A 19,910-nucleotide genomic window follows, 5' to 3' on the forward strand; every position below is an offset into this window, starting at 1 on the left:
GATGATAGTTTGAAATTTAATTTGAGTGGTAACTATGAAATAGTGATCTTTGCCAGTTTTCCTTTGATATTTGTTTTCAGGAGAATAAACAGGACTGAATATATATTTAAGGCAATACATTTATCTAAATATTTAACATCTCTTCATCAGAAAAATGCAACATTATGATCTAAGATAAATTGTAAATATACATGCCCCCCCAGGGGGGAAAACTGCATTTAAGTTTATTAAAAACATTATTTTTTAACCATATTTATAAACTAGGTTAAAACAGCATATATTTTTTCCTCAAGGTATACATGGAGATTTGTGCATTTTTAAAAGTAAAGAGACATTTTAAATCAATGGATCTTAAGGTGGGAATGAATCATAAGGGTTTTCAAATTCTTGCCTTTGACAGAACTGTGGTTAAATGTTCAATTAGATAACTATCTTCCATGAACTAAGATGTTCTCTAGTTCTCCTCATGTGTTAACTTAAATTCTTCCTGCTTGAGTTTTGCCAGTTGCTTCTTGTCTTCTCCTTATTAGAGGAATTTTTTTCATTGATTCATTTGCATTTTTAAAAATTCACTCAGGAGATGATGGTAAAATTAGGGTTAGAGTCATGGTTACTTGCTTCCTCTTTTTAACATAATTCTTTGGGAAAATTTTATAATTTTTCTTTCCATGAATGAAAGAATATTTTTGGTGACAGCAGTGACTTTGGCTTCTGCCTCATCAAAATTAAGCATAGGTTTCTTTTGTGTTTTTTGGCAGAGTCTTGCTATGTCACCCAGGCTGGAGTGCAGTGGCATGATCTTGGCTCATTGCAACCCCCATCTCCCAGGTTCAAGTGACTGTGTTGTCTTAGTGTCCTGAGTAGCCGGGATTACAAACGTGTGCCACCATGCTCAGCAGCACAGGTTTCAAATAATGTGTCATTTGTAATTGAGCCTGAGGATTAATACACAAACTTCAAATGAAATGTTTAATCATTCTCTTCAAAAGCAGGAGTTACCCTTTGAATTTTATGCTTTGCCTTATCCCTCAAGTTAATGATAGACTCTATTCTTTTTTCAGTTTTTTTTTTTGAGACAGAGTCTATCTCTGTCACCCAGGCTGGAGTCCAGTGGTGCAATCTCAGCTCACTGCAACCTCCACCACCCGGGTTCAAGCGATTCTCCTGCCTCAGCCTCCCAAGTAGCTGGGACTGCAGGCATGCACCACCATATATGGCTAATTTTTGTATATTTAATAGAGATGGGGTTTCACCATGTTGGCCAGGATGATCTGAACTCCTGACCTTAAATGATCCGCCTGGCTTGGCTTCCCAGAGTGACAGGATTAGAGACATGAGAGACCCCATTCATTAATACAGTGTTTGCTCCTGGAAGATGAGCTGATGGGATGTGTAGCCAGTGCCAAACTCCATCAACAGAATCATCTGCGGCTTGTGTACTTCTGGTTCTCATCATCTGGGACAGAGATTCCTTACATGGGAACTTGACCTTTGAATTGCTTGAAAGGGGCTAACCTTTGCTCTCAGGGTAGTTTGAGATGTGAAAGCCTGTCTTTCTTGCTTCACAGCACACATAATGAAATGAACTAGATAGAGACTTGATGGGTTTAGTTCTTTAGCTTAGCAAGGCAAGAGGCCCAGAGTTCTGTTTAAGTTAATAGTGATTACAATTTGTCCAAGCTGTATGTTGACATATTATGCTTAAAAGAACAAATGTGTGCCAGAAGATAACTTTTTTTATTTTTTGCCCCTCAGGTTCTTGTCCTTCTGAGTGCCTTAATGGAGCTTTCTGTTCTAAGACTGGAACATGTGACTGTCAAATATTTCAGGCTCTTGGGACAAGATGCCAGATCAGTAAGTTTCAGGGATGCTTATGAGAGAATTATGAGATATCAAAGAGAAAATTAAAACATAATTTGCTATAATAATGTTCATCCACTGGGAGTTGTATATTAACTAGGGAGACCACAATTCATTCTCAGTAATTTGATATAATTTAGAAACAATGTAAAACAAAAGTAGATAGGCCCATGTTTTCTTCTCATTGAGCTCTCCTATTTCTTCAAGTATTTTTTTCCCACTTTCTATAGTAATAGCCTGTTAAAACCAGGTTCTCATTTATTGCTCTTTTGCTTTATGAAATAGATTTATTATTTGGAGCCAGTCATTCTTTTGGACCTTTAATTACTTGGACATTTTATATGTTAAAAAATAGTATTGAGACTTCTTCAAAGGCAGGGGCTTTTTGTTTTTTAAAATAAACCTTTTATCTACAGTGTCTAAGATAGGACTCTATGTCAATAATAATCAATAAATACTCATTTGTTTAATCGATAGTTACTGGCATCTAGATCCCAGGCTAGGCATTGGGGATACAATGGTGAAAAATACAAACATGTTCCTGTCTGCCTGGAGGCTGAAGTCTAGAGAAGGGGATAAATATACAACACATACACAATAATACACTTGTGACAGGTGTTGTAAAGGAAAGTACAAGATGCTGTGAAAATATGAGGCAGAAGTGACCCATACTATCAGGGAAGACTGCCTGAATAATCAATCATTCTGTGTTTTTTTTTTTTCCGAAAAGGCCACAGTTGGCCAAGGCTAATAAATTTAGGTGAGAATCACAAAAATACAACATGTAAAGAGTCACCCTTCTCTTTATGCTCCCCCTAGAGTATATCAAAATGTTTTACATGTATTGAGTGCCAGTGAATGTTACTGATTTTCATACTATTCTAAAGAGAAGAGTTTAGAAAACAAAAATTGAATAGAAGATTATCTACAAGGGTAGGAAAAAAGGCATGACAACAGGAGATACAGTTGTATGATTTAAGATAAATGTTGCTTGAAATTTGGCCAGTTTGAGGTCATGAATTGTTAAATTCCAGCATGCCTTTAAAAAAAAAAAAAAAAGACGGAGTCTTACTTTGTCACCCAGGCTGGAGTGCAGTGGCTCAATCTTGCCTCACTGCAACCTCTGCCTACCGGGTTCAAGCAATTCTTGTGTCTCAGCCTCCTGCATAGCTGGGATTTACAGATGCGTGCCACCCCACCATGCTGGTTAATTTTTTGTATTTTCATAGATATGGAGTTTTACCATGTTGCCCAGGCTGGTCTCAAACTTCTGAGTCCAGGCAATCCACCCACCTTGACTAGGTGTAATCCTCCCAAAGTGCTAGGATTACAGACACAAGCCACCGCCATGGCCAAATTCCAGCATACTTTGAATGACTAATGCTCCCCACATCCAGGTCCCAGACACATACACATGATTTTTTTCTCACTGGTTATTTTTCTCTGTGGATATCATAAAAGGACACTTGTGAAAGACTGGAACACTCCGATGCTGCCTATGTTAATCTTTAGGACACTCAGTGGTGACATTTCTCTCTTTTCTGAGCCATCTTACTTGCTTTATTACTATGACCTTTTACTGTATCATTTTCCATACTTTTTTCTTCTAGAGTCTTTCTTTGGAAACAAAAATTAAGGAACTTTCTAACATGAATCTTTTCTTCACAACTACTTGGAGACCCTGTTTTTCTTCAGGGACGTTTGAAAGTTTTGAGAGCAACTGGTAATTTTATGTTAGTTATTTCTTCCTATGATACAGACCACCAAGGAAGGAAATTTGAATGAAAATTAGAATCATTTACCATGACTGAACATTGCTAGAAAGGTGTAATTTATTTTGTCTACAAAATATTATTCTGTTTCTTTTCAGTCCCAAACATGGGCAACAGCAGAGATGGGATTTGCAAAACCTGGGGACAGTATCATTTTGAAACATTTGATGGCATCTACTATTACTTCCCAGGAAACTGTTCTTATATTTTTGCAAAGGACTGTGGTGATTTGGAACCTCGGTACACTGTATGGGTAGGTGATTCTAGGACATGGTTAACTTAAAAATATTATCTCTGAAAGTATGTATTTGAAAAGTACTGGACAAATGATGCAAAATATATACTAATCATAGATTGAATACTTATTTTGAAGTGGGGCTGTGTTCATGTACCATGTTACTCATGCTTTCTTCCTTCCTGATAATTTCAGTGAGATATGTCCAGCTGGTTTAGTTTTTTAAGTGACACTGTCAGTATGAACCTGAGGCTAACATTTATAAAATGGAATATATGAGTTACATAAGCACAGGCTATAGGATGTGAAGACTGACAGCTAATTGGTAGGTAGTTTTATACTATATGACTGAGCTCAGAGAATTAATTCTTAGTTGCAGAATTCTGGAATCAAATGAATTCTTAGGAGACCTCACAAAAATATAAGCTGCAGAGTGGTTCTAGACGAATAAGGAAATCAGGGACCTCTTTCCCTGCCACCATCTTCTGAATTTCTAGGTATTTCAATCATTACCAGTAAACTGCTGTGTTGTTCCATTTAAAAGCTACAAATCTTCAGAGCCAAAACATGTTTGAACCTCTGTTATGCCTTCCCTTTTTACCGATATTGGAGCTGCCTACATTCTCCTCCTCTCCTTGGTGATGCAAATATTAAAAGTAGGCCCTGAAACTTGTTTTTTTTTCTTAAGATTTTGGGGGAACAGGTGGTGTTTGGTTACATGAATAAGTTCTTTAGTGGTGATTTCTGAGATTTTGGTGTACCCATCACCTGAGCAGTGTCCATTGTACCCAATGTGTAGTCTTTATCCCTCACTGCCCCCTTGCCTTTCCCCTTGGTCCCCAAAGTCCGTCACATAATTCTTATGCCTTTGCATTCTCAGCTTAGTTCCCACTTATGAGTGAGACATACAATGGTTGGTTTTTCATTCCTGAGTTACTTCATTTAGACTAATGCTCTCTAGTTCCATCTAGGTTGTTGAAAATGCCATTATTTTGTTCCTCTTTATGGCTGAGTAGTATTCCATGGTGTGTGTGTGTGTGTGTGTGTGTGTGTGTATGTATGGACATGAATAGACAATTTTCTATTTGTATAAATATATTTTATATAAAATATTTATATATTCATATATATATATATATTTGGAGCCAGTCATCCTATTGGACCTTTAAGTAATTGTACATTCTGTATGTAAAAAAAAAATAGTATTGAGAATTCTTCAAAGGCAGGGGCTTTTTTTTTTTCTTTTAAATAAACCTTTTATCCACAGTGTCTAAGATATGACTCTATGTCAATAATAATCAATAGAATAATAGAAAATATATGTATTTCCTATTTCATTTCTAAAGAAAATGTTTTATATATATATCACTGATTGATAGGCATTTGGGTTGGTTCCATAGTTTTGCAATTGTGAATTGTACTGCTATAAACATGCATGTACAAGTATCTTTTTTGTATAATGACTTCTTTTCCTCTGGATAGATACCCAGGAGTAGGATTGCTGGATCAAATGGTAGATCTACTTTTAGTTCTTTAAGGAATCTCTACACTGTTTTTCATAGTAGTATGTAGTAGTTTACATTCCGACCAATGGTGTAAAAGTGTTCCCTTTTCACCACATCCACACCAACATCTATTATTTTTTGATTTTTCAATTATGGTCATTCCTGCAGGTGTAAAGTGGTATCGCATTGTGGTTTTGATTTGCATTTCCCTAATAATTGGCATTGTTGAGCATTTTTTCATATGTTTATTGGTCATTTGTATATCTTCTTTTGAAAATTGTCTATTCATGTCCTTAGCTCACTTTTTGATGGGATTGTTTGTTTTTTCTTGCTAATTTGTTTGAGTTCCTTGTAGATTCCGGATATTAGTCTGATGTTGTATGTATACATTGCAAAGATTTTCTTTCACTCTGTGAGTTGTCTGTTTACTTTGTTGCTTATTTCTTTTACTTCATAGAAGCTTTTTAGTTTAATTAAGTCCTATCTATTTATCTTTGTTTTCGTTGTTTTTGCTTTTGGGTTCTTGGTTATGAAGGCTTTGCCTAAGCAAACGTCTAAAAGATTTGTCCAATGTTATCTTCTAGAATTTTTATGGTTTCAGGTCTAGATTTAAAACTTTAATTCATCTTGAGTTGATTTTTGTATAAGGTGATAGATAAGGATCCAGTTTTATTCTTCTACATGTGGCTATCCAATTGTTCCCAGCACTATTTGTTGAATAGAGTGTCCTTTCCCCATTTTATGTTTTTCTTTGCTTTGTCCAAAATCAGTTGCTGTAAGCATTTGGCTTTATTTCTGGATTCTCTATTGGTCTATATGTCTGTTTTTATACTAATACCATGCTGTTTTGGTGTCTATGGTCTTATACTGTTTGAGGTCAGGTAATGTAATGCCTCACAATTTGTTTTCTGCTTAGTCTTGCTTTGGCTATGTGGGCTCTTTTTTGGTTCCATGAATTTTAGGATTGTTTTTTCTAGTTCTGTGAGAAATGATGGTGGTTTGATGGGAATTGCACTGAATTTGTAGATTGCTTTTGGCAGTATGGTCATTTTCACAATATTGATTCCACCCATCCATGCACTTAGGATGTGTTTCTATTTGTTTTTGATGTCTATGATTTTTTCAGCAGTGTTTTGTAGTTTTCCTTGTAGAGGTCATTCACCTCCTTAGTTAAGTATATTCCCAAGTATTTTAATTTTTTTATAGCTATTGTAAAAGGGATTGAGTTGATTTGATTCTCAGCTTGGTCACTGTTGTTGTGTATAGTCGAGCTACTGATTTGTGTAGATTAATTCTGTATCCTGAAACTTTTAGGCCCTGAAACTTTTTAAGGCTGCAAATCTTTGTGACTCAGAAAATAAGCACAAATGGGTGACAATAGTCAATAATAACTTAATTATACATTTTTAAATAACTTACAAAGTGTAATAGATTGTTAGTAACACAAAGGATAAATGCTTGAGGGGGTGCATACCTCTTTTTCCATGATGTTATTATATGACATCGTATGCCTATATTGAAAAATCTCCTGTACCCACCCCCTCCCACACACTATGTAACCACAAAAATTAAAAAAAATTAAACAAAATAACAAATGTATTTAAAAGTTAAAAAAAGAAATGAGATATTGAAAATTAACTTATAGGGCATAAGAATAAAAATTTAGAGGTCTATTTACATAGGGAAGTTGGTGAAATGTATCTTCTGTGCTTTCAGGTCTCCTGTTCTCAGTTCTCTCATTGTCCACTACTCCTCGACCCCCTCATTTGTTTTATAATTTGAATATCTCTTTGAAATGTTCTTGTTCAGTGTCTCCCTCTTTTGAGGATTGAGGTGTCAGTGCAATAACCTGTCCTTTGATAGTAGCACACAATGCTGAACTATGCCTCTGGAGTTAGTAGATGTTTCTACTTGGCCTGGTTTTGAATGGCAAAATTTGCTTTCAGATAAATAAATCAATTACTTGAAATGTCATCTTTCCCTTGATTATAAAAACAGTTTACTTCTTTTGTAGAAAATTTGGAAAATTCAGAGAAGTCTGTCTGAAAAATGTTAGAATTATCACTGGAGTTACCGTCTGTTAACAGCTTCATCTACTTCCTTCTCAACTTTTTTCCTCTGAATTTTATACATACATATAAAATTTAAATTATACTGTGTATAGTTTTCTGTCCTATACTTTCAATTAATATTATGTCTTCAACTTCTTTCAATGTCAAATATTCTTGATAAATCCAAATAGTATTAGCTGTATTTTTTCTAACTTATGTAATACTCAAATAATTTAATGATGCCTTATATTGGAAATTTAGGTTTTTAAAATTAGCATTTCAAAGGATATATTGATAGATATTATTATACGCATACCTTTATTTGTACCCAAATTGTTTTTTCTTTCTTTAAATTTTATTTTTGTGAAAATAATATATGTACATAGTGAAAGATTTCATCCCAGAATATACAGTAAAAAGTAGCCTCTGCTTTCCTTCATCCTCCACTCTAGCAGAAGCCTGGCTCTCCAGTGGCAATTACTTCAACTAATTTAGCTGTTTCTTCTGGTTTTTATCTTACACGTTAAAATATGCCATTATCTCTTTAGTTTTCAAAGTTAGGCCCTATTCGTTTACTTCCTATTATGGAAACTGAGAAATTATCTTAGTTATACCACCCTTCCTGCCCCTAACATACATGCACACACACGCATGCGTGCACAAGCACGCGTTTGCACACACACACACTCACTTCCTTTCACTGCTCTTAACAGAGTTATGCTATCATTTTTTGGTTAAATCAATATGTCTTTTTTATATTATTGTCACTATGTAAATATTGTTTAGAGCTGATCATAATAGGTGATGATGATTTTATGTCTCTACTTGTATATTTTTCTAATATACAAGTATATTAGAACTCTTTTTTTCAATTATACCATTTATTGATGGAATTATACTGGAAAACAATCACTGAAAAAAAGAATAGCCTTTTGAATAGAATAGTCTACTAAATGAACCATTTCTTTGAAACACAAATTATAAAAGATTGTCAAATGTATCAGTATAGAAGCCTGTGGGTTTATATATAGACATCCCAGCAGTGCTTTTCACAAGTTACACGCCATATCACATCAAGCAACTGTTTGGTGTAATTTTTTTTAATAATACCTGTGTCTTGGAATAATTAACCATATCTTAGTTTGGCTTCTTAGAATAGATCTGTTCACGTTGAGATGTATGAAAAAAAGGGTTATTTTTGGTCAGTGGGTGAGCACTTATCCTTAGCAATAAAGGAAGGCGACAAACAGTTTAGCTTCTGAATATAGAATGGTCTATTCAACACTATATTTTGTTGGTAAAGTTTCTTTTTGGTTCCAAAGTTTCTCTTCGGTGCCTTAATTTCCTTCTGATTTTCAGGAAAAGACAGAAGTATAGGTGAAACTGGCATTGGAGACCTCGATGGCAGACATCTTGTGGAGACCATTTTAACCAGTGATTGAGTTGTCTGGCCAGCAGTAGGCTTGGATGAGAGTTCTTGGCATGGATTTAAAATAGAACTTTCGGGATTCTTATCATCATAAGTTGCAATCAATTGTTTTGTGGTAGAAGAACTTTTTAGAGATGATGGTCTAGAATTCCATCTATGTTTGCCAGCATTGCTCCAATTCCATTTTAAAGAATTTTGCTCACGCTTGCAAGAACCAGAATTGATTTTTCTTTTTTCTTGACTTTTATCTACACAAGGTATCTGAAGACTCAAAGAGTCACAAGGTTTTGGCTGTCTCACTTTTGGTGTAACTTTGGAGGAAAAGGGTTGTTCAGTAACTGCTGGAGTATAGAGAGTAGTTTGTAATCTGGGCCTCTCTTTTTGAATAGTCATATTTTGTAATCTTTCCAGTTCCAGTAAACGAGTTATCAAGTGTTCAAGAGAGCTTTCTGCAGGTTCCACTGTCGCTTTCCAATTTTCAGATTTTGAGAGGACTAAATTGTGCAAGTCTAGAGTACTAAAAGGAGGAGGGAGAAAATCAGGATATGGAAATACTAATATAAAAGTTCTTTTTTTTTCAACTTTATTCACTTCATTTATATATTTAACAATTCTAAAGTATTTACTTCTTGCTTTGACAAAAAATTAAAAATATAGGAGCACTGACTGACTCCTCTTTAGGAGAAAAGGGTTATATGTACAGCTACGGAGAGTTACAGCTCCTCCTTTAACAAAGGAAAACATTAATAAAAAAGTGCTTCATTGTTCAAAAAAGGGCTAAGATCTGCAAGCATTTACTCACATTGTACATCAGAACCAAGAAACCCGTATCATAACCTCTTTACTCCGGTCACTAATATTTTTTCTAACTCTCTACCTCTATAAAACTCTTTTCAGTATGGTCAGATGCATTAAACAATCTATCAGCTTCTCTTTCTCCTCATGAGATATCCTTTCCTCAGTTTTTCCTTCCCATCTTTCAATTGAGATGGGTTGCTTTTGAAGTCTACTGCACACCTATCACTTGGGATTTTTTTTCATCATCCTACTGGAGAATTTTATTCTTCTCTCTCATCAGTTTTCTTCTTTTTGGTTCCCATCAATGTCTAGTGGTCCTTTGTCTTTGTTCATACTAGAGAGATGGCTCTGAAAAGCTCATTGGATGGTCTGACTATGTGGCCAGTGTTTGTAGTGGTGATTAAGCAGGGACTCATTCCTCTTTGTTTACTCACTTATTTTAACTGTCTAAGTTGGTTTCTGGAAAGGGAAGATACTTTCCTGGAAAGTGTGCATGGGAAGAAAATTTTTGAAGCCTTGATTTTAATGAAAAAATAACTTACAGAATTTTAAATTTAAATTTGCTCTGATTTCTGATCATTTTGCATATAACCTTACCTGAACTCCAGAAATTTTTAGATCTTTTAATTCCCAGTGTTCTGAGATTTTGTAACTATGTGAATTTCTTTTCTCATTTTTTTTTTGTATTGGGCACTTCATGGGCTTTTATCTTTGGAGCTCATATATAGGAGCTCTGAAGTAGAATGATCCTTTAATTTTCTCATTGATTCTTGACTATTTTCTAGCTTTTTTCTTTTTTGTTCTACATTTTGGGATATTTCTGGCCAATTCTGAGATGTTTATCTTTCTACTTCAGTTACAAATTACTCCTTTTATATTGTCAGTATTCAATTATTTGTTTTTATTCTTTGAATTTCATTTTTAGCAGCATTTTATTCTTAAAGGATGGCATATGTCATTTTGTCTCCCAGAAGGTATCAACTATGTATTTTTAGAACATTTTGAATTATTCTGAATTGTTTTTGATTTCTTTGATTTCCCTTTTTTTATTTGATGCCTGTCTTCCATGTCACAGAGTTTCATCAAATGACTAATTATTCATGAATATTTGCTCATATTTGAAAATTAGGCTCTAAAAGCAAATTGGAAACTCTAGGGCTTGTTGGACTAGTGTGAGACGGAGCTAGGATCTGCTGCTTTCATTAGATAAGCCCCCAAATATTAGTATGTATATGTCTTTTTTGTCCATTTTGTTTCTTCAGAGAAGCATCCTCCAATATCTAGTCTGGGGTCAGATGCTTGGATTCCTGGATGCTGAGAACACTTTAGGCCTACTCCTACCTCAGGCTTTTGTACTTGCTATTTCCTGTGCCTAGAATGGTCTTCTAGATATCCCATATGGATTGTTCTCTCTCTCATGCTACATCTTTACTAGAATTTCATCTTTTCAGCATGGGCTTTCTTGGCTACTAACTCAGAAAATTCCCTCAGACCTTGGCACATACACACCCTATCTCCTTTCCCTGCTTAATATTTTTCCTTAATGTCATCTAACATAGTGTATCTTTTAGCTTCACATTGCTACATTTTCTATTAGCTGTTTTCCTCTAATAGAATACAAGTTTCATGATGGAAGATATTTTTGTCTGCTTTGTTGGCTGCTATATCCTCAGAACCTAGAACAGTGCCTGATACATAATAAATGATCAATAAAATTTGCTGATCAAGCATGAAATTAATATACATTGAGGTATATTAATATATATTGAGGTCATGCATGGTGATTCACACCTGTAATCCCAGTACCTTGAGTGGCCGAGGTAGGTGGATCACTGGAAGTCAGGAGTTGGAGACGAGCCTGGCCAACATAGTGAAACCCCGTCTCTACCAAAAAAATACAGAATTAACCAGTTTGGTGGTAAACACCTATAGCCCCAGCTACTTGGGAGGCTGAGGCCTGAGAATCACTTGAACCTGAGAGGCAGAGGTTGCAGTGAACCAAGATCACACCACTGCACTCCAGTCTGGGCAACAGAGAGAGACTCTATCTGAAAAACAAAACAAAACACCCTAAAAACAACCAAATTTTAAAAAAGCCTATACTATTGATAATTTTCAAAATCACTTTGAGGCTTAGAAAGTTCTTTTCCATCTCTAATTGTAATCTCTGTTTTCTTTCAGTTATGTCGTGGTTTCAACATTTATACTTTACTTTTTGGACCTTTTGAAATTAATTTTGGAATAGGGTAAAAGAATCTAAGCTTCTTTTTCTCTTTTCTTCCTTGCATTCTTTTTCTTAAACAAATTTTCCCATTTTTTTTTTGAAAAATAATCTCTGTCTTCCCTAAAGTGTCTGGGAATAAATAAAAATAAAATCAATTTTATTTTCAGTGAGTTCATGGTCACTTTTCAACCTTTATTATTACTTTGTGTAGAGTTCCATTCAAAGCTCTGTTTTATGATTCTCTAACAGGTAAAAAATACAGACGTAAAAATGACAAATGTGGTTCTTTGTGGTGCTCTACTGTTTTACTATCAGAACTAATTTCCCCCAGTGCATACCATGTAGCTTGAGAATATTAACATCCAACATGTGAAGATTCAAATCGTTCCAAAAATATTGATTAACTTGTATTTTAGGTAGTTAATTTTGTTGTCCTATTTCTGAGGTAAATATTTCTTTTCTCTCAGAAATCCGAAATGTAGTTATAACATTGTAAGTGCCATGGGACTAATGAAGCTGTATAATTGTAAACATTGTGGTTTTAGTAACTCAAATTTGTTTTTTGTTCCTATGCTTTCTTTTTGTTTTTCTCCCCTTAAGGTTCATAACAGCCCTAAATGCCTTGGTTCAGTGTATTCTTGTTATCGGTCAATCAGCTTGTTCTTTTCAAACCAAGAGGAAATTCGAATTTATGGTCATGAAATAAAAAAGAATGGAATCAGGTAGGATATGGGAAACAGTAAAATGTCAATAACACCACAAATTAATAGAAAATCCAAACATCGCATGCTGGAAGTGAACTGTGGAGAGTAGGAGGAGAGGATTTCTTCCTTAACAATACTCTTAAAGGTATAACTTATAGACATCAAAACTTTAGTAGGCTCTGAGACCATCCAAGCAGTCAGGAGTATAACCAGTTTACCCTTCCTGCTGCTTGTGTGCAGAATATAGATATAATATGTTTACATGGGTGGAGATGAGAGTCTCTCTCTCTTTTTTTTTTTAAATGAGAGATTCAAGAGATATCTTGAGTTGAATTCTTGATTTTTTTTGCCCTCTTTCTTAAATATTTTCTTCTTTCTTTAAAGCAGAAACCTAAAAATCTATTTTCTTTTATTTTGGAAAGGATTCTGGAAGTTCTTTACAAGTTTGTTTGAATGGAGTTTGGGTGTCACTTGAGATTTTCCATGGAAGTTCTGACTGAGAGTTAACAAATGACTGACCTCAAATAGATCAGAAAGAAGCCCACTTCCGGTTTCTTGTCTGCCAAGAATATGACATGAGAATTTTGGGGCAGGGGATGTTTATGTATTTGGCAAAAGGTTTTTTTTTTTTTTTTAAATTTTAAACTAGAAATACTGTGGAATAATCTGCCTTCCAATCTAAGTAGTTATAGAGAGACTCAATTTTAAATATTTCCAGGTTGGATTATGCCAGATCAAGGAAATTGTGGGCTGGAACAATTCTATTAATCATTCAGAATTCACTAGCAAGTGTTTGAACTATAGGAATACTTTCCAGTGCAATGGCTTTATCAACCCGTGTTGCTTTCTCTGGGTTTAGATTCCTCAAAAGGTAGCCATGGTAGCAGGTGGCAGCAGAAAGGTCAGTGGACAGAGCACCAGAGGAGACTTGAAACAGCCAGACAACCTAGAACAGCTCTTCCTGCTGTCTGAGGCTTATTTTCTTGGTCAGTTGGGTTCTATACTTCTCATTTTCTCATAAAAGAAAGTTTAGGCATTTGCGTGAGAAGATAATGCATTTCTATGTGTGTTTCCTAGAGTTGAATTTAAAGAGTCATTTAGGATTCTCTATATGGAATTTTGGGTAATAAAATGGCATTTAAACAATTATTATGTTTTGTAAAACAGACTTACCATTCAGATTGATTTTCAAGAATATTATTTCTTTATTAAAGCAGGAACATAATATTTAATTTTAACTCACAAAAACATTTCTATGAGGATTTCAGATTATGTGATAGAAAAAGGATGGTTTTCTTATTATTCAGCAATATTGCTTTCACAAATGCTGTTCCTGACGGGGCCTAACTCATAGCAAATGCTACAGAAATATTTACCAAAATAAAATCAAATGTGTGGCTCTGTGTGTAAAGCTTCTCTGGATTTCATTTCTTTCACCTGTGAAAATAAGGGGTTTCGATACAAATGAATCCCTGAATACTTTTCAGCATTCAGTTCTACATTCATTTAGGTTTACATTTTGATGTTTCCTGCCTAGGTTTCATGTTTTTCTTTGACCAATTGGATATTGTCTAGTTTAAACTGTTATCTCCCAACTCCACTAGCATCCTTCTATGTTATAAACTTCAGGATAATTACAGTTATCCACCTTTATTTTCAAAAACTGATTATTTAATTAAATTTACTCTGAAGGAGACCAAATGATCAAGTGACAAATGACCAAACAAAAAAGTATGCATAATAGCACTATTATACTTGCATAAGTTTAGCTGTCTATTACTCTGAAATGTATTTGTAAATGTGATTTACTTCTTTCAAATATAGTTTATATAAACTTACGAATTCAAAACAAGTGATATTTCTTTAAAGTTATTTCATGTTGACTTTTACTGTGAATTCCTCATATTTATAATTTTTAATAAGAATGTATTATGGCAGTAGTTAGCTAGAGTCTTTTTTGGTTCATCAAGCCATACTCTTTCTGGAAAGGAGCTCACTAATTGGATAATTTTGAGAGAAATATATGAATATACCTATTAACTACCCATATTATTCACATTATATATAATTACATATAATTTTTATTTGACATGGCTCTCTTAATATAAATGAGATTCTTCCAATTTATTTAATTATCAGCACTTGTTCTTTTTTGGCAATACTGATGGATGGAAGGATAACGTGTTCTTTCAAAGTATTCTAGGCGCTTTCAAAATATTCAATTGTTTAGTTCTCTTCAGTTACCTTATTCCACCCACTTCCTTTATATGTGTGTATGCTTCTGAAAAATGGAAAAATTAGAGATTGCATCAGGATCTTAAATATTTTATGTGACACTTGTTTAAATAGACTAAATTGTATCCAATTTAAAAATTTTGAGTATTACCCATAGGTAATATAGTATGACAAAGTGTATTATATTCCTAATATTGTACTTTGCAGCACTAAAAATCTAAGTTATAATTCATCATCCTTTGATATTTTTAAGGAAACAATGACTTATGTCAAAGTATCATTCTAAAGATAGAAACTCCTATTTCCTTATAGCCATGTTTAAAATAAAATTAAGCAAAATCAGAACTCAAGCATCATGTATATATATATATTGGCTATTGTTTGTCCTTACTTCAAAATTGTTGAGCAGCATTTTTAGATCACTTTAACTCTTTAGATAAAAAATAATAAACACATTTAAGCTCTAACTATTCTAAATAGGCAAGGTTATTTTCCAGGTTTAACAAATCACCAGTATTTAGCAACTGTGTGATTTTGGTTGGTTCTAAGAAGCATCTAATTATAAGCACAAAATCTAAATCTGTATAAGAAAGCAGTATCGTTTTTGTTGTATTTTTATTTCCATACTGAAGTTTTCAAAAATGTTGAGATTTTCCAGAGGATGGTTGCTTTGGAGATCTTGCTGCACAGTTTATTCAATAATTTTGAGTAATCATTTTCTTTTAATTATATCTCAGTCACTTATAAAACATATTATCTGTAATTGAGCCCTTATCATCATTCTTAGAAAGCTTTTGTTCTATTTTTCAAGTTTAACGTTGCCTCAGACAATTGGACAGATTTTCATCGAGAAGCTAGCTGACTACATTCTCGTGAAAACAACCTTTGGCTTTTCATTGGCTTGGGATGGGATATCTGGGATCTACCTCAAGCTGTCTGAGGACCATAAGGGGAAATCATGTGGCCTGTGTGGAAACTACAATGGCATTCAGTCTGATGATTTCATAATTCTGCAAGGTAAGTGAAGCAGAAGAAATGTGTGTATATCTTCTAAAGTCTTCTTTTTTCCCCTGACCAAGTTGTTTTGTACCCAGAAGACTTGTCATAGATTGGGGGGAACATTTGTGGCTGTCATTGCCTGCTTTCGTGATTTTAAGTAAAGGTTGACTAGAAAAATATTTTAGTCTAATTCTTGAAAACCATGAACTAGTTTCCTTTGCTAAATTAGCATGAAGCACTTATAACATATTTTAATAGAGCATTTGTTTTGTGTCAGAAGCTTGGGATGCCTCTGTATCTACTGCTTTGGGAGGGATACCTCTGTATTCACTGATGTATTAACTGGAATACATCAGTGAACAAAACCTTTCACTTCTTGAAGTTTATATTCTAGTGATTCAAACCCATTTGGCTCAAATATGTCTTTGTTAATACAAAAACTATTTTTGCATCCCTTCTTGATAGGAATAAATTGAATAACTGACAAATAATAGTTTTGCAAAAATAACGAAATGTGAGTGGGATAGCTGAATAGTAACTTGGAAAGGTTTTATATACCTACCAGATCATCTATTAAATCTAAGTTATGAAACAAAAACTGAGTTATTAGAAATGGGTTCTGTATCAATTCAGATACTAGTGTGCAATGGCAATGGAATAAGAGAATCAACCATAATCCTGATTTAGTTCCACACATAGAAGTGCAATAAAAAAGAATACTGTTCTTAGTACAAGTGAACTTGGCTTTGAATATCATTTCAGCTTTTATAAGTTCTGTAATTGAGAACACTCATTTAACCACTCTTGTGCCCTGTTTCTTTAGCTGTAAAATAGGGCTATAATAATTTGGAACTCACAGAGTAGTCAGTAATAATAATAACATACCTTGCTAATATTTATAATAATAGTTTAAGCACATAGCTATATTATTCCCAACCCTCACAACATCCTATAAGGTGAGTAGTCTTTTCTTTCCTCTCCTTTCTTTTTTTTTTCTTCTTTTCAAGGCGAGGTCTTGCTATTTCTTTTCATTAAGATGGGTTCTTGCTATGTTGCCCATGCTGGTCTTGAACTCCTGGCTCAAGTAATCCTCTGGTCTCAGTCTCTCAGGTAGCGGGGACTACAGGTGCACTGTTGCACCCAGCCAGTATTATTTTCTTAATTTTATGATGAGAACACAAGGTGATGTGTCCAGTGTAACATAGCTTGTAACTGATACTGTCAGGGTTGGATTACAGACCTGAGAGGCTCCCAATCCCATGCTTAGATAAGTGCTTGAGCACTTGCTATTGAAGCTGTAAATGCTATATAATACTTTTGTTTTATATTATAAAATTAACAGAGGTGAGTTGCCCCTATGTTGTGTTTTAAAGGACGGTGAAGGAACTGCTTAGAGTATGGGCTTTGAAGTCAGATTGTGTGATTCAAATTCTCCTTTATCCTTATTAAAGTTTGTAAGTTTAATGATATAATAAGAGTATATACTTCATAAGGGTTGCAAGAATTAAATGAGACAATCAGTGTAAAACAGTACAGTACCTAGCACGTAGATAATACATTTAATTTAATTTATAGCCATCTCCAAGTATTTCTCCATAAGCTGATAATGGGGCTGAAATAAAAGCATTTGAAAATATCTTTACATTGCTTTGAGAAGCCCTTATTAAAATGCAAATGTTTTGCTCAAGATAGATGATGCATCATCAGGATTAGTTTCCTAGCAGCTAGAGTAGAGAGCAGGGCTCCAAAAAGTCAATTTCCTCATATGTAAAATAGAGATAATGATAATGACTCTGGGAGCTTCCTAGCCAGTGAATATTGAATGAGAAAATATAAATAAAAGTGTTTAAAAGTCTCTGAGCACAATACAAATGTATAGTACTGGGATCATCCTGAAATGGTGTTTTGCATCCAGTTGGCATTTGCAATGAGAGGGGTCACAAAGTTGGACTCTTGAGATTGTGTTAGGAAGTAGGGTTTTGGATGCAGGCAGAATGAATCAGGTGGTAATTGCTGACTTCTTTTTCTTTTGTATCAAAGCCTCATGGAAAAAATCCTTATTCCAGTTATTTGTGTTAGAGTTAGAAAGACTGCTTTGGGGTAGGCTGGACACGGTGGCTCATTCCTGTGATCCCAGCACTTTGGAAGGATGAGGCAAGTGGATCACCTGAGGTCAGGAGTTCAAGACCAGCCTGGCCAACATGGTGATACCCCATCTCTACTAAAAATACAATAATTAGCTGGGCATGATGGCAGACACCTGTAATCCCAGCTGCTGGGGAGGCTGAGGCAGAAGAATTGCTCTAACCCAGGAGGCGGAGGCTGCAGTGAGCCAAGGTCATGCCTCTGCATAACAGAGCAAGACACTGTCTCAAAAAAAAAAAAAAAAAAGAAAAGAAAAAAGAAAAGGCTGCTTTGGGCAACTTCCCCTGGGACGTCCAGGGAACATGATGTGGAGGTCAGGATAGAAGATGGCATCTGCTCTTGTTAGAGGTAGGAAGACTTAGATTTGAGTTAAGGCGCAGACAGACTTCATGTTCAAGATAACCTGGAACATGAAATGGTTGTTCACAGTGAGCCAACTAGGGTAGCATGCACAAGGGTGTTAGTGGATTAGAAGTGGATGAAGACTGGCAGAAGGCAATGGAACTCAATTATGACTGAACTGTCAGAAGGCAAGAATGATTCTGGAAAGAACATGGGAAAGACATAAAGAGATATTTCACCTTCTTCACAATGTTATTTGCTTCACAGTGTAAGGCAGAGTAATTTTTTTAAAAACCTAACTTACAACAACTTTGATAAGAAGCTGCCTTTCTATTTCCTCCCATGGTACAATAATGCAAGAAAATGTCTACAGATGAGCCTTATTACCTTTAGCTTTAAGAAGCCTGATATTTTCTTGAAACTCAACCTGTATTTTGCTGATTAGAAAAATCTTTAGAGAGTGAGTTTGATTGAATGCCACTGAATGCATAGTTTCTTAATGGTGATTAAAATTGCATTTCTATCTGCATTCCAACTCATCCTTCAGGGATGACTTCACAAAGAAATGAGACTTGTCAGAATTTCTGTACACATAGGAGGATTTTAATTTGTTGTCTAGTTGAGAATTGTGTTTCCATAATTCATGTCTACAGCTAGCTATGCACCAACATATAAGTCCTGGTTTACTTTCATTTTTCGCAGCATAATAATTAATAATGCCTCCTTTTCATTCTCAAAATGTCCCAATATGGACAATAAATTACTCTATTTAGAGCATATTTTATACAAAACATTTTAATTTTAGTTTAGTGTGTTCCCACTCCACCATTAGATATGGATTTAAAATCTCATGATAAACAACTTTTATGACTCTTTTGTTGATGCAATATAAAATAGCTAAATATGTGGTTCAAAGCTGCAATTAAAGTGAACTCTAAGGAATTGGCCAGGTTGTTTAGTAACATTAAAATTCTTGCATAAGTATTGAAATAAGTGGGTTTTATGGAAATATTTTTGTTTTGTCAGACGTTTAAAAAATGGTGTTTTGAAAGGAAATGTAACTATACATGTACTTAAAAAAGACATCAGTTTTTCCATTTTTAAAAAGTATATTACAGCAGACCCATACTTTCTTGGGTGGGCAACATTTCAATGATATCAGACACAAAGGATTCTTTGTTGTTGTTGTTGTTTGTTTTGTTTTTGAGACAGGGTCTCACTCTGTCGCCCAGGCTGGAGTGCAGTGGCGTGATCTTGGCTCACTGCAACCTCTTCCTCCCAGGCTCAGGCAAGTCTTGTGCCACAGCCTCCCGAGTAGCTGGGATTACAGGCATGAACCATCATGGTCGGCTAATGTTTGTATTCTTAGTAGAGATCAGGTTTTGCCATGTTGGCCAGGCTGGTCTCACACTCTTGGCCTCATGTGAGCCACCCACCGCAGTCTCCCAGAGTGCTCAGATTACAGGTGTGAGTCACCACATCCAGGCTGAAAGCCGGATTCTAATAATCTTTTTAATTAAGTTCACCTATATGTATTCACTCACTTATTCAGCAGATATATTTTGAATACCTGCTATATGCCAGATGCTAAACTAGGAATACAGCAAAAGA

General features: G+C 34.8%; 1 protein-coding gene and 1 pseudogene across 5 annotated transcripts in view; one reads left to right on the plus strand and one right to left on the minus strand.

Moving 5' to 3' along the window:
* Window positions 1-19,910, plus strand: part of OTOGL (otogelin like) — a 207,807-nt gene that overhangs the window by 34,745 nt on the left and 153,152 nt on the right. The window contains exons 6-10 of one of the 5 annotated variants that reach the window (XM_078336974.1): window positions 1,756-1,854; window positions 3,471-3,583; window positions 3,731-3,885; window positions 12,475-12,596; window positions 15,625-15,830. In XM_078336974.1, coding sequence (XP_078193100.1) covers window positions 3,739-3,885; window positions 12,475-12,596; window positions 15,625-15,830 — 475 coding nt within the window. In that variant the 5' untranslated portion in view covers window positions 1,756-1,854; window positions 3,471-3,583; window positions 3,731-3,738. The remainder of the gene's footprint in view (window positions 1-1,755; window positions 1,855-3,470; window positions 3,584-3,730; window positions 3,886-12,474; window positions 12,597-15,624; window positions 15,831-19,910) is intronic. The other 4 variants (XM_035257116.3, XM_078336976.1, XM_078336975.1 and 1 more) reach the window with 4 other exon arrangements.
* Window positions 8,616-12,243, minus strand: LOC103795345 (protein FAM217A pseudogene; annotated as a pseudogene).

The sequence above is a fragment of the Callithrix jacchus genome, chromosome 9 (assembly GCF_049354715.1).
Source record: "Callithrix jacchus isolate 240 chromosome 9, calJac240_pri, whole genome shotgun sequence".
Classification (NCBI taxonomy): Eukaryota; Metazoa; Chordata; class Mammalia; order Primates; family Cebidae; genus Callithrix; species Callithrix jacchus.